A 14,001-nucleotide genomic window follows, 5' to 3' on the forward strand; every position below is an offset into this window, starting at 1 on the left:
CATACTTTTCAGTAATTTTGGTATCTCTGTGCCAGGTGTAAAGTGGGACTTTGCACATCTTAATAGTGGTCGGAGGAAAGATGATTTAAAGTATTGGCTGAACAATCTGCCTATTATCTAGCTTTCTACTATGAAGTGTTTTAGATATGAGGAAGTTAGTGAGATTTGGAGAAAAAGATGCTGTAGGTGATTTCCAGATCTTTTGAATTTGGAAGAGATTAGAGAGTTATTCAGATGTTCCTTCCCCTGCCCCACTTCCTGGCATTAGTTACATTGTTAGTTTTGGGATTGTTAATTTTTTCCTTTTTATTTTTATGTTGTTATTAGATATTAACATTCTGCAGTGATCTGAAGTGTTAAAGCTCTCCTTTATCTCCATTTTGACACAGTGAATTGATTCCAGGTTGCCCATCTTATACAATAGGATTTGGGGGTTCTAGCTGTCAGCAAATTAGCCATGAGGTTGTTGGATGGATAAGGAAATGGGTAGTGACTTGGGGGTGGGAATCATGAGTTCTAGCAGCCATGCATGGCACATTCTTTCTGAGTATTTTGGAGTTCGGGAAATCAGATACGTCATACATGCTTACATAGTGGATGTCATATGGGCAGCATTTCCTGTTGGAAGCACTTAACAAATTTAGCCAAAATAAATGAAACTCTTTTAATTAATTTTTCCCCCTTTTAGTTACAGCACTTTTAAGGAAACTTAAGCAGCAGTCCCGGGAAAATGTGGAAGAAAAGCGACCTCGATTATTAAAAGCCCTGAAAGAGGTGAGCTCTCCTTCACTGGTCAGCGTTGTATTCATCTGTCATCTTTTCAGAGTCAACTTGAGGAATCTCCCAAATTGATTATCGGGTGGGCTAAGAGGACCTGGCAGTAAAGGGAGAGTGCAGAGGATAAAGGAAGTATCTGTCACTTGTGACTGTTCCTGTTGTAGTCTGCATGCTCCTTGTCTCCTGAGATGAGGGAGGATCAGAAGAGGGAAAAGAGCTTTCCCCATGCCAGTTCCACGTGAGGCAAGAATCTATCCCACAGCTACTGTCACTGCTACCATTTCCTGCCTTCTGTGGTTTTAAAAAAAACCACTGAGTCCTGCTTTATAGTATGGCAGCCAAGAGGCGAGGGGGGTTGTCATGGAAGTGAGGTAGCAAATGCTCTCAGCTCTCTTTTGGCTTATGTGTCTGGGAGGGGAGGCTTAGCAGAGAGACCAACTGGTCATGGGAAAGTTTATCTTTGTTCCTTCCTTCTCTCTGAGAAATAGTGATGGAGATGGTGGGAATGGGACAACAGGAACTGGTGTGCAGAGGAAGGAGCCTGCAGGATTCCTCTTTAGGGCCTAGAATCTTGTTAAGGAAGGTATTTACTTGCCATTATGCATTCCAAGATTTCTCTAATTTGACTTATGTTGTGTTGGAGAGTTGTAGCAATTAAAAAAAAATTCATTGCTCTGCTGCTGAAGGAGTTGTGGGCCTCTCCAAAGTTAGCCAGGTCAATCCTCAGATAGTAGACATACCATGCTGTCAGTCCTAAGAGGTCTTATTTAGGCTTCTTCGATTGATAATAAGACCTAGAACTCATATTCCCCTAGAAGCTGGGGTTATCTTCATGCCATGGTGGTGGGGTGGTGGGTGATGCCTTTGTAATCTTTAGTATTTATAGGTTTGTTCAAATAATGAGGTTTGAATTCCTAACATTTTATTGTATTGGTTATAGTTTATTATTTCCAATTTAGACTTTTAGATTAGATCACAATGGTTCCTTGACTAGTTGTGGCTAATTTTATTTTAATTGGTTAGGTTTACTTTTTCTTAGGCCTGATTGAATGACATTATGCTTCAGCTGTAGTCAGGTTCTTATGGCCCTCTATAAATTTTTTCTTTTTCTTTTCTGAAATATGGGGATAGAGAAACAGTTTTTAAAATCAGCCTTGAATTATAAAGAATAAATCAAGCGCAGATTGAACTTCTTAATAACCTGCTATATAAAATGATTATGCTTTAGATATTAAGAATGTTTAAAACAGTTTTGTTAAGTTAGAAAAGTTGACAGATACAGTGGTGATGATAATGGCTACTATTCTTATGGTACTATGCATCCAAATGTAAAGAATTAGGTTATTCTTTATATAGGATGTTTTGCTTTTAACATGATTTTTATGTTTTTATATCAATTCATAAATATTTTTCTAATGGCAATAGGCATTTAAAAATTAAATGAACACATTTTATATTCCCTATTCTTTGGTCTATATTTACCTTTTTTATATTAATTGCTCTCTCTCTTTAAAATGATTGTATTGTGTGAAATCATAAGTCAAAACATTAAGGTTTTACCTAAAAGTTTTTTCATATGCATTTGAGTAATTTGTATTGCCAGGACATTTTCATAGATAATGATAGATAGATAAATGCTATCTTTTTGCCCTGCCACTTGCAATGTTTTATGTTGGAGAGATTTCTCTTTCTGAAAAGAATCTTTAGAGAGTCACAGAACCCAAGAGTGAGAAGGGACTTGAGTAGACATCTAGACCAGCAGAACTGAAAAAGACTCCTCATCTGAAGTGGTGGTCTAGCCTCAGTGTAAGACCCAAGGAGGGAGAACAACCATCACCAACTTTCAGAGTAGCCCATTCCACTTTTCAATAGCTCTGACCACCAGGAGCTTATCCTCATTTTTAAAATTCGAAATTCTCTTTGTAATTTCTGGCAAACAACAATTCTAATCCTTTTTTTCACGTGATAGCCCTTCAGGTACTTAAAGAAGGCTATCTTGTTTCCCCTGTCTCTTCTTCTCTTGACTAAACATCTGTCCTCTTATGCCATGATCTCAAGGCCCTTAACCGTTTTGGAGAGCCCCTGAACACTTCCCAACTTACCAATGTCTTTCTTAAACCTTGAACCCCAGAACTAAATTCAAGACTTCTGATACCATCCAACTTGTGCAGAGCACAGTGAAGCTATCAAGTTCCTGTTCCTGGAAGCTGGGCTTCCCTTCTTCAAGTCGCATATGGCATTAGGTTTTTGGGTGCAATATGTCACCCTGATGACTCCAGCTGTGAACACACATGGAACTACTCAGATCTTTTTTTCAGAATAATTGTTGTTTGACCATACTTCCTGAATTGTTTTTTTAATGTTGATTTTTTGTACCCAAGTATAACCTTTTATGTTCATCTCTTCTGAATTCTATAGTTCTGGATTTAAGCCAATTTTGTGGCCTTTCAGCATTGATTTGGATGGCAATCCACTTGTTATCTGTACCTCCCAGCTTAGTATCTTTTACATATTTTATGAGTTATGCCTGCTGTGCCTTTATACAAGCCATTGATAAAAATATTAAATGGCACCAGGCCAAGAACAGATCCTGGAGTATTCCATTGAAGACCACCTGCAGCCTTGATACTGAACCAGCTGCAACTATTCTTTGAATCTGCTCATCCAAACAATTTGGAATCATCTCTATTGCCTAATTGGAATCTCTCTTTTCTCTGCAGCATTTCCTGTACAGCCTATTCTGGAAAGAACTGAGCTTTACTCTGTGTTATAATGGCTTTCTTTCTAGGTAGGTAGGTGTTAAGTTCCAGGTGTTAGCTAGAATAGGTCTCTAGTGATTTGCTCTAGGATTTTTCTAGAAATTTGTCATGATGACTAACCCCTGTGGTTTGCCCTCACTATTCTCTTCTTATTTGTTTTTAAATAAGGGCTTTTCAGTGACTTATGGCTCAGCATTCTTCTGCCAGATCTTCTAGGATCTAAGGATGTAGGTCACCTGTTCTGCCCTCTTGGATGCCATGCCCCTAGTTTTAGGGTATGCCTCTGGTTATTTTGAGTTTGAAGGCAGAGAAAAGAACAGAATCAGAATTAGAGACCAGGCCACTGTCCAGTTCAGTCCAGTTCACTATCCACCTTCCTCACTCTAGGCTTTTTGCTCTTCTTTGAGCCTCCTTTCTTTCCCATTGTGACATTAAAAAAAAAAGACGATTGTATTTTTTTATTCTGCATGTTAGCATTTCTGACTCCGTTTTCGTAGGATAGACAGACCACGTTCTTTTTTAAAAAATCCTTATCTTCTGTCTTACAAGTAATTCTAAGACTGAAGGGTGGCAAGGACTAGGCAATAGGGGTTAAATGACTTGCCCAGGGTCACATAGCTAGGGAGTGTCTGAGGTCAAATTTGAACCCAGGACCTTCCAACTGCAGGCCTGGTGCTCTGTCCACAGTGCTTCCTACTGCCCTGGCAGATCATGTTCTTAGAGTCATCACTTGACCTTCCTTCTCTTATATGTACATTTCTTTTTAAAGTCTAAATTGGTGACCAGTTCCTTGTTCCCTATTAGTCTTTTCAGACAAATCCTGTATTTCTTCTTCATTGGATCAATCTCCCCTTGTGTCTTCAGAGCTTTATCCTTGAACATCTCTTATCCCATAAATCTATGCAATCTTGCCTTTCCTCTGAACTCTTTGAAATTTATTATTTTTTGGAATGGAGGTGCACACCAGACTTTTTCTTTCCTTTCTTTTCCTATCTTTAGGTCTTGACCATTCATATTCTGGCAGCTCCTATCTCCCTTTTGCATTATCAGTCTGCAGCATGACTATACTTTCCCAGGAGTACATTTACTGTGTACTCTATAGGAGACCTGGTTGGCATGGACTCTGCCCTCAGTGAGCTTTCAGTTTTGCAAGGCAAAAGAGTTCTGGGCTATTCCCTATGTCAGTTGTGCCATAAAATAAGAACAACAGAGCTGTTTGCAGTCAGAGACAAAAAGTGTCCTGGAAGAGGTGACATGGTTGGAGGAGCTTCATAGTTGAGAATCTGGGGAAGGAAGGCACTCTAAGAAGCAGCAGCAAGAGGCAGCTTTGGTTGGTAGGAGTGGAGGTTTTGGAGAAGAGCAGCTCACAATTGGACAGGAAAACTAGTTTGAGAGCTGATCAGGAAGGACTTTGAACCTTCTCAGGTCTTGAATAGGGATGGGATAAAATTAATTTGATGATGGTGTGTCAAGATGACTTTTGCGGGCATCTACTAGTTCTAGGGAGACTGGTGGCTTGAGAGGTTGGCCTGAAATAAGGGGAATTAATGGAAAGGAAAAATAAAGGTCTCAACAAAGCTATGGAGTTGGAACATTAAGTCTTAGTGTCTGACTGAATGTGGGAGGGAGCCAGTGGCCTACTCAAGGGTAACTAAGGTTTCCAGCTTAAGTGCTAAGGAAATGTGGTGTCATTGGAGGAAGATGAGTTCAGTCTGTAGTGCTGGTGCAATGATCAGTTCAAACAATTCTGCAAGCATTTGGAAGTTTGAGAGTATATATAGATCAAGGGAGAGAAATTAGGACTGGGGCAAATCACCCCCATCTTTATAATGACCAAGAGTTGAAACAGCTATACTTAAAATTGCAGTAAAGAAGTCTGGAGGAAGGCCAGCACTTTGTAGACAGAATTCCTTCTGAGGTTATTTTAGGAAGGACCTGCAGTGTAGATGTAGAAGATTTAAGACTCTAAGTCACGGGGCAGCTGGGTAGCTCAGTGGATGGAGAGCCAGGCCTAGAGAAGGGAGGTCCTAGGTTCAAATGTGGCCTCAGACACTTCCCAGCTGTGTGACCCTGGGCAAGTCACTTAATCCCCATTGCCTAGCCCTTACCACTCTTCTGCCTTGGAACCAATACACAGTATTGACTCCAAGACGGAAGGTGAGGTTTTTTTTTTTATTATTATTATTTTTAAAGATTCTAAGTGGCTCCTGGTATAAAGTTGGAAAGAATTGGTAGCGGGAAGATTTGTCTGTAAGCAACAGGAGGACTTCTTTACATCCATCTCTTCATCTAGACTCTCTCTCCTGTTGTTCTTTGGGAACATGAAATATCCATATTGGTTCTCAGGAAAGAGTTGGGTAGCCTGGTCTTTTTCTGGAAAATTAGCCATTTCCCTTTTCTCAGAATCTTCAGGTTTCCTCCTGTTGTGGAAACTGTGGGAGCCACACATAATCTAGGGACTTTTTTGCCATCACAGGAGGGGTTATGAGAGGACTGGATAAAGGTGATCAATTGAAATATTTTGCAGGTAGAAAAGCTTAAGATCTCTAAAGTTTATGCCAATTTCTTAATGTTCGCTCAAGAAATTGCTTACTGTTTAGTGTCCAATGGACCCAAGTTGAGTAATTTCCCAGGTGACCTTCACCTGCCCAATAGACATGATGTTTTGTGTATTAAGAAAGGAATTTAGGGTTGTGTTTACATCTCCTGGGCTTAAACTGCCAGCAGAAGAGAACATGAATTCTTCTTCCCTATCTCACTTTGGTCCATACTACCTGTCACCTAATAAATTCTTTGAACAAATGCTTATCAAGTGCACGACCCTCAGGATTTTTTCAGGTTGTAAAATGTTTAGAAATTAAGAGGTGTGTATATAGGTATATATATATTTTCCCATGTATGCCATGATTTGGAAAAAACACTATGTTATTGTGTACTTATGACATTATATTTGGTATAATTCTATGTAAGTTTTACTTGGTTTTCACTATTGGAGAGAAATTCTATTTTAAGATAGTTTAGAGGAGTTTGATTTGTGCAAACATGAAAAAAAGTCACAGCTATCCTATGAATATTAAACGGATATCTTATTGAATCCTGATTATCAGTGCCATTTATGTTTCCACTGGATTTCGATGGTGCCTTAGTTCAGCCCTATCATGCTGACACTGAAACCCAACAAAAGTCACCCAAGTAGTGAGTGCTCGGGTTGGGACTCTCCAGATCGAGAGCTCTTTCAGCCTCAAGTCCTGCCTCCCAAGTATTAGTACCTGCTCTAGCTTGAGGAGGTTGGCTTTATCTGCAAGTGTGGGAGCAAAAATGGAACTCCGATTTCTCTGAAATCCAATTCAAAGCAAATTCAGTGCTCCTTCCAGTCATTGTCTGCCTTTTGGTGGTAGTCATTTGATAAGGGCCATAGACATGAGATCATTAGGAGGCAGGAGACTGTATTTCTTTTAACATAGTATTTGTATTTTTGGATACGATCTGGCCTTCCATTAAGTGAAATTTTCAATGAAATTTTTAGCATGAAGTTATTAATAGTATGTCTCTAACACCTAGTAGAACTTAAAGATCAGACTTTAATTTGAGTGAAACTCATAGGCATAGAATTTGGAAGGCCCTCAGAGGCTATCGAAAACAGCAGATACCAAAATGAGGCCATTGCTTGAAAAGGACTAAGGGGCCCCCAACTTAGCGTGCCACTCTAATTGTTTTCGCCTCTCTTCAACCCCTGCTCTACCTGGTTCTGTTCTCTATAGGGCTGTAACATGACAGCTCTTCAAGCACTTGAAGACTTGCCCCTCCAGTCTCCTCTTCTCTGGCTGAACATTCTCAGTTCCTTTTAAACTGCTACTTCTGTGTTGTCATCTGAGTGTTTCTTACCATACCATCATTCTGGGGTGCTTCCTTTGAGCTCTATTCAGTGTCAGTGGCCTTCCCAAAGTATAACTTTAAGAATGATGTTTTTCTCCCTTTCATTAATAGAGTATTTTGCATATGATTTCCTTTAACAATCATTCATAGACTTATGAAAATTTCAGTTTTTTGTTTTTATTTCCAGATTTTTTGGGGGGATTTGTTTGCATCATCATTGTAAGCTGGTAATACCAATGAAATTACATCAATAGGAAAAGTTCCATTTGTCTTTCAGTTCTTTTTCATATTTAGTTAAAATGATTCTGTAATATCATCATATGAATACATGAAAGAAAATGTTCTATTGCATTGTAACTTTTAAGATGACTAGATTCTGTTTTTCTAAGTCCTAAATATTTGAGATTAATTTTGACTCTATCACCCATTCCTCTCAAATCGAAAAAAATAATTTTTAAAAGGATAATATTAGCAAGTTTAAGAGTTGCTAAATAATGTGCCTTTAGTAACTATTACTATTTCATTTCTCAGCTAGGTGACTTTTATCTAGAGCTTCACTGGGATTTTCAAAGCTGGGGTAAGAAGTATGCTATATTTTACTTTTAAAGTGATTACAGATACAGACTTGCCAGGGCAAACTTGATTTTTCCGAGAATTTATCCTCAGGATAAATGTGAGACTTGCATGAAGTTTTGTTGAGTGATTTCCATTATAATAAATTTTGCATGTGAATGGTGATAAAGCCTTACAGGTGTACTTAATTATCCAACTTGAATAGTCATTTCCATTATTCTTTTAAAAGTTGAGTTGCCCTCTCCTCCATTACAAATGACTTGGACAAAAACCAGGAACAAGAAATTCTAATCATTTTATCAATGTAAGGCTGGAGTTTTTAAACTGATGAGAGAAATGATAAAGTGTTTCTTAAAGGATTATATTATTTATAAGACTGAACTATATTTAAGGTATTGGAATGGGGAAAAGAACTTGGTTAACTTTATTTGACAGTATTTTTATCCCTTGACCATTCGTGTCTTGCTTCCTTTATTACTGCTTTCCTTTCTATCTTAACTTCAGTTTCTCAATTTACTGTCGTATTGAGTTCTGAAGGATCTTCTGGCTTTTAAGGTGTTCCAGATTCATAATTTTGCAACAGCAAGATAGGTCACTTCATATTTTAAAGATGAGGAAAAAATAAATTCAGATTAAACCCTTATGTCAAAGTGGTCTGATTTCATTGAGGAAAAACTATAACAGATACTTTGTAGTTCATCATTTTAGAGAGTGAATGGGATGAATATTGCTCTGGGGTAATTGTATAATAAATTTAGCCAATTAAGAGCATGTATGCAATAATTTTTATCATGAAGCTTTTTCACGTATAATATGTATGCATAGTAAATTCATTACCTTGATTCTGTTAAATAATCTATTTACCTTGAAAAAAAATTATCTTCCTGAGTTTGAATTTTTTTTTCCTCACCTTTGAACTCTTAAATTACAGAATAGACTTCAATTTGTTGTTAAAAGCATTCTTGAATGAACAACATTGAGTATTTTAGTATGTGAATTTTGAGATGTGAAAATATTTTGCTGTTGACCACAAAATAATTAGAAAGGCAAATGTAGTTGATTAGTGGTTTACACATAGACACACTCTCTCTTTCTCTCAGAATATTTTTGGAAATACTTGTGATACCCTAAGGTTCTGTGATTGTACTTTCTTATATTGAGAAGTTGGGAGAGAATGACAATAAAATGTTTTTCTTTAAGCTTTTTTTCTCCCTCTGTTGAAATATAACTGCAGAAATATGATTAGTTGCTACATTAAATAAGAAGCTTGAAGGCCAGCGTGATACTCTTCCCACTAATCTTGAGTTGCTAGCCCTGCCCTTAGTTGCATGTAGCTCTCCCCTTACACTTGTCTAGGAGACTCTTCTAATTCATTTAGTTCTTGGAATCAGGGCCTTCTCATTGCTTGGACATGATCAGGATGAACTTCAGACTAATGTGACTTTAAAGTGCCTTCAAAAAGGATATTAATAACCACATAGAAACTATTTCCCAATAAAACCTTAGGATAGAATGTAAACATGATCTAACAGTAGCTATTTAATAAGACAAAACTATTCTTGTTCTTCCAGCTGCCAGTTGCTTTTCTCTGGGTTGCCCAGAGCTTTTTAAAATTTTTTAAAAATTTTATTTAATAAAAATTTTTCCATGGTTCCATGATTCATGTTCTTTCTCTCCCCACCCCCCTCCCGTAGCCAATGTACAATTCCACTGGGTTTTACATGTGTCATCAATCAAGATCTATTTCCATATTATTGCTAATTGCACTAGGGTGATCTCTTAGAGTCTACATCCCCATTCATATCCCCATTGAACGATGTGACCAATCAGTTTGTTGTTTCCTCTGTGTTTCTGCTCCTATAGTTCTTCCTCTGGATGTGGATAGCATCTTTCTCATAAGTCACTTAGGATTGTCCTGGAACATTGCATTGCTGTTAATATAGAAGTCAGTTAATTCAATTGTACCACAGTGTATCTGTCTTTGTGTACAATTCTTCTGGTTCTGCCCCTTCACTTTGCATAAATTCCTGGAGGTCTTTCTAGTTCACATGGAATCCCTCCAGTTCATTATTCCTTTGAGCACAATAGTATTCCATACCACAATTTGTTTAGTCATTCCCCAATTGAAGAGCATCTCCTCATTTTCCAGTTTTTTGCCATCACAAAGAGGGTGGCTATAAATATTTTTGTACATGTCGTTTTCCCTTTTATCTCTTTAGGGTATAAACCCAGCAGTGCTATGACTGGGTCAAAGGGCAGACAATCTTTTAGCGCCCTTTGGGCATAGTTCCAAATTGCCATCTAGAATGGCAGTATCAATTCACAACTCCATCAGCAATGCATTAGTGTCCCAATTTTGCTACATCCCCTCCAACATTTATTACTTTCCTTTGCTGTCATGTTAGATAATCTGCTAGGTGTGAGGTGGTACTTCAGAGTTGTTTTTGATTTGCATTTCTCTAATTATAAGAGATTTGGAATACTTTTTCACGTGCTTATTGATAGTTTTGATTTCTTAATCTGAAAATTGCTTATTCATGTCCCTTGCCCATTTATCAGTTGGGGAATGGCTTGATTTTTTTTTTGTACAATTGATTTAGCTCCTTATAAATTTGAGTTATTAGACCTTTGTCAGAGGTTTTTGTTATGAAAATTTTTTCCCCCAATTTGTTGTTTCCCTTCTAATTTTGGTTGTGTTGGTTTTATTTGAACAAAATTATTTATTTTACATTTGGTAATTTTTTTCTAATTCTTGCTTGGTCTTAAAATCTTTCCTTTCCCAAAGACCTGATAGGTATACTATTCTGTGTTCATCTAATTTACTTATAGTTTTCCATGATAGCATGTCAGATATTTGAAGACAGCTATCATGTTGTTTCTTCAGTCTTCTTTTAAGTCTAGATGCATCCACAGGCCCTTTGACCAAACCTCGAATGGCCTTGTTTTATTGCTGAATCCTCCTTTGAACAGGCTCCCTATTTTCGATGTACTTTGAGATGTTTTGTCTTGAACTGTACTGAATACTCTGGATGGTTACTGGGGTCCATATGGTGGTATTTTAATAAATCCCCCTTTCTTCTGATATTATAGTTCTCTTAATGAATCCTAAATTTACATGAGCTTTTTTGATTACTATGTTATCCTCTTGAAAAAGAATGAAGATGCAGTCATCTTAAATCCCTAAGTCCATTTCATTTGAATGAATATTTTGGCCTGTTCCCTCCTCCCCTTTAATATAGGTGATTTAAAAACTAACATCTTAACACATTTTTTCATCTTAACCCAAAGGATAAAGAATCAAGGAATTTCATAGTGGACAGAAAGACATTGTATATTACTCAAAAATTCCATATCTATACTTTAACCCAGGTTAAATAAAATAGGGACTCTATTGTCCCCTCTTTTTTTGGGGGGGGGTGCGGGGAGGGATATCTCTTCATTTAGCAATAAAAATGGGGGAAAAATGTTGGTAAAGAGCTATCAGTTCTCCTCTCCTTAACCATTGGTTGTTATTCCTTGTACCAAGGCTATGATTCTTGCAGGCCCATTTAGAAACAATAAGTTCTTCATTTGTGCCCCTAAAGATACCATGATAGACTTTATTAAATACTTTGTTAGAATCTCAGTATTGGATAGGGGCAGCATCCACCTTTTCTGTCATTTTAGTAATCTTTCCCCAGAAGGGGAAAGGTGCTTACTTTGGAAAAACCTAGATTGTAGACCATGTTTTCATTTCAGTGTTAATGTTAACAAAGTCTTTAATAATTAATTCTAGGATTTTTTTGATAATCAGAGTTGATTTCACTGGCCTCTGGTTTGGAGAATCAACCTTTTTTCCTTTTATTTATTTATTATTATGATTTTTTTAAATCAATTGCATGTAATAACAATTTTCCACATACGTTTTCCTTAGGTTATATGATCAAATTTATCTACGTTTTCCCTCCCCTTCCCCTTTCAGGTGCTGGCAGGAAATCTGATCTAGGTTATACTTGTATTATTGTGCAAAACATATTTCCATATTGTTCATTTTTGTAACTGAATAATTATTAAACTAAAACCCCCAAACACAAACCTGAATAAACTAGAGTGAAAAATTGCTTGCTTCCATCTGCCAACTCCAGAAGTTCTTTCTCTGGAAGTGAATAGTGTTCTTTATCATAAGTTCCTCAGAGTTGTCCTGGATCCTTGCATTGCTGAGGATAGCTAAGTGCATCACAGTTGATCATCCCACAATATTGCTGTTACTATGCACATTGTTCTCCTGGTTCTGCTTATTTCATTCTGCATCAGTTCATGGAGGTCTTTCTAGCTTTTTCTGAAATCCTCTAGTTCATCATTCCTTTTGGCACAATAGTATTCCATTACCATCATATACCATGATTTGTTCAGTCATTACCCAATGGAGGGACATCCCTTCAGTTTCCAATTCTTTGCCACCAGAAAAAGAGCAGTTGTAAATATTTTTGTACAACAGATCCTTTCCCCTGTACCGTTTCCCCTTTTTAGAAATCAAGATTTCCCATTTCTAGGCCTACATCATCTCTGCATGCTTTGTGATCTTTCATAGACCATTGTCAGTGATCAGTAGTTCTATAGAAAAAGACTTTATTTTTATTTGTGCCTTTTGGCATTATCACAATTTTCTTTTCTGGAGTTAGAACTCATTAAGTACAGCTGGGTCCTCTGTAGACTCTCTTGGGCTTGAATTCTCCCTGAACTCTTTTGCTTCCCTTGAAGGACCTTTTAGTAAAGCTGAACAAAACTAAGTGGGAATGTAGTTGTTTGGCCTCTCTGTCCTCTGGTGCAGTTGTTTGCCCTCCTCAAGCTCCTCGTACCTTTTTTAAATTTTCCTTTAACTTCCTAGCATCTTCCCAATGCTTTGTCGCATCCTCCTCACTTTGTCCCAGCAAATTGCTCTTCCTTCTCCACCTGTTACCTGTTACAAATTTCCTTCTTATTTCCTCTCCTCCCTGTGAGAAGGATGTCAGTGAAGAGCTCTGGCTAGGTCTTCATCTTATCCCCTTCCCATGCTTGCTAGTAAGTGGCAAAGTTGCTGTGATTTGAACCCAGACTTCCTGACTCCAACTTAGAATGTTCTGAAGATTTGTATTTTGATCAAAGGCACTGGGGTTACAAAAGGGGGAGAGAGAGAGAGAGAGAGAGAGAGGGAGAAGGGGAGGGGGAGGGGGAGGGGGAGGGGGAGAGACAGAGAATATACCATGATGGGAGAATGTTAGAAACAATTGCAGGGAAGGAAGGAGTGAATGATTAATGGCTGCAGCTCATTTTGAAGCTGGCAAAGATGGGGGAAGAGGAATGCTAGAAGTGAGAATTTCCATGAACTGAGCCTGGGATCAAGCACTTATTATGTCTGTGACCTCGGTAAAGTCTCTCCTTAGCACCTCAAGTCCTCTCTTTGAAAATGAAAGGATGGGAACCTCTGGGGTAACACTGTAGATAGAGCAACCAGGCCTGGAGGCTTCAAATGTGGCCTCAGACACTTCTAGCTGTGTGACCCTGGGCAAGTCACTTAACCCCTAATCCCTAGCCCTGACTGTCTTCTGTCTTAGAATATATACTAAGAAAGATAATAAGAGTTTAAAAAAGGAAAAGAAATGAAGGAGTGTGTGGCTAGATGTCCTTGAATCCCTTCCAGTTCTAATGTATTTTTTCTTTATTGAATCTTTAACATTTTTAAAAGATTTGTGGCGAGATATTTTGTTACTATATTACCCAAGTTTCCCCCATAACCACCTTCTCAGAGCCAAACTATATAGTAATTAAAAAAGAAGAAAAAGTTCAGCAAAACTACTCAAACATTGGAAAAAAACCTGAAGCATTCCATACTTGTGGCCCTCCCTCCTTGTGTGAAGGAGGATCAGGTTTATTTAATGAATGCTGTGCAATGACAAAGAATTAGAATTTCACCCAGAGGGAGATGTGGGAGACCATCACACTATCTCGTAGGATCCGTGTCCCTTAGGCACTGGTGGAAGGGCCCGTGTCCCCCGAA

General features: G+C 37.9%; 1 protein-coding gene across 4 annotated transcripts in view; it reads left to right on the plus strand.

Moving 5' to 3' along the window:
- The window catches only part of ANKRD13C (ankyrin repeat domain 13C), a 74,644-nt gene that overhangs the window by 38,662 nt on the left and 21,981 nt on the right, over positions 1–14,001 (plus strand). For 2 of the 4 annotated variants that reach the window (XM_003340094.4, XM_056814933.1), the window contains 2 exons: positions 689–774; positions 7,944–7,989. The exons of the other annotated variants lie outside the window; for them this stretch is intronic. In XM_003340094.4, coding sequence (XP_003340142.2) covers positions 689–774; positions 7,944–7,989 — 132 coding nt within the window. The remainder of the gene's footprint in view (positions 1–688; positions 775–7,943; positions 7,990–14,001) is intronic. 4 annotated transcript variants of the gene reach the window in all.

Source organism: Monodelphis domestica, chromosome 2, assembly GCF_027887165.1.
Source record: "Monodelphis domestica isolate mMonDom1 chromosome 2, mMonDom1.pri, whole genome shotgun sequence".
In the NCBI taxonomy this organism is placed as follows: domain Eukaryota; kingdom Metazoa; phylum Chordata; class Mammalia; order Didelphimorphia; family Didelphidae; genus Monodelphis; species Monodelphis domestica.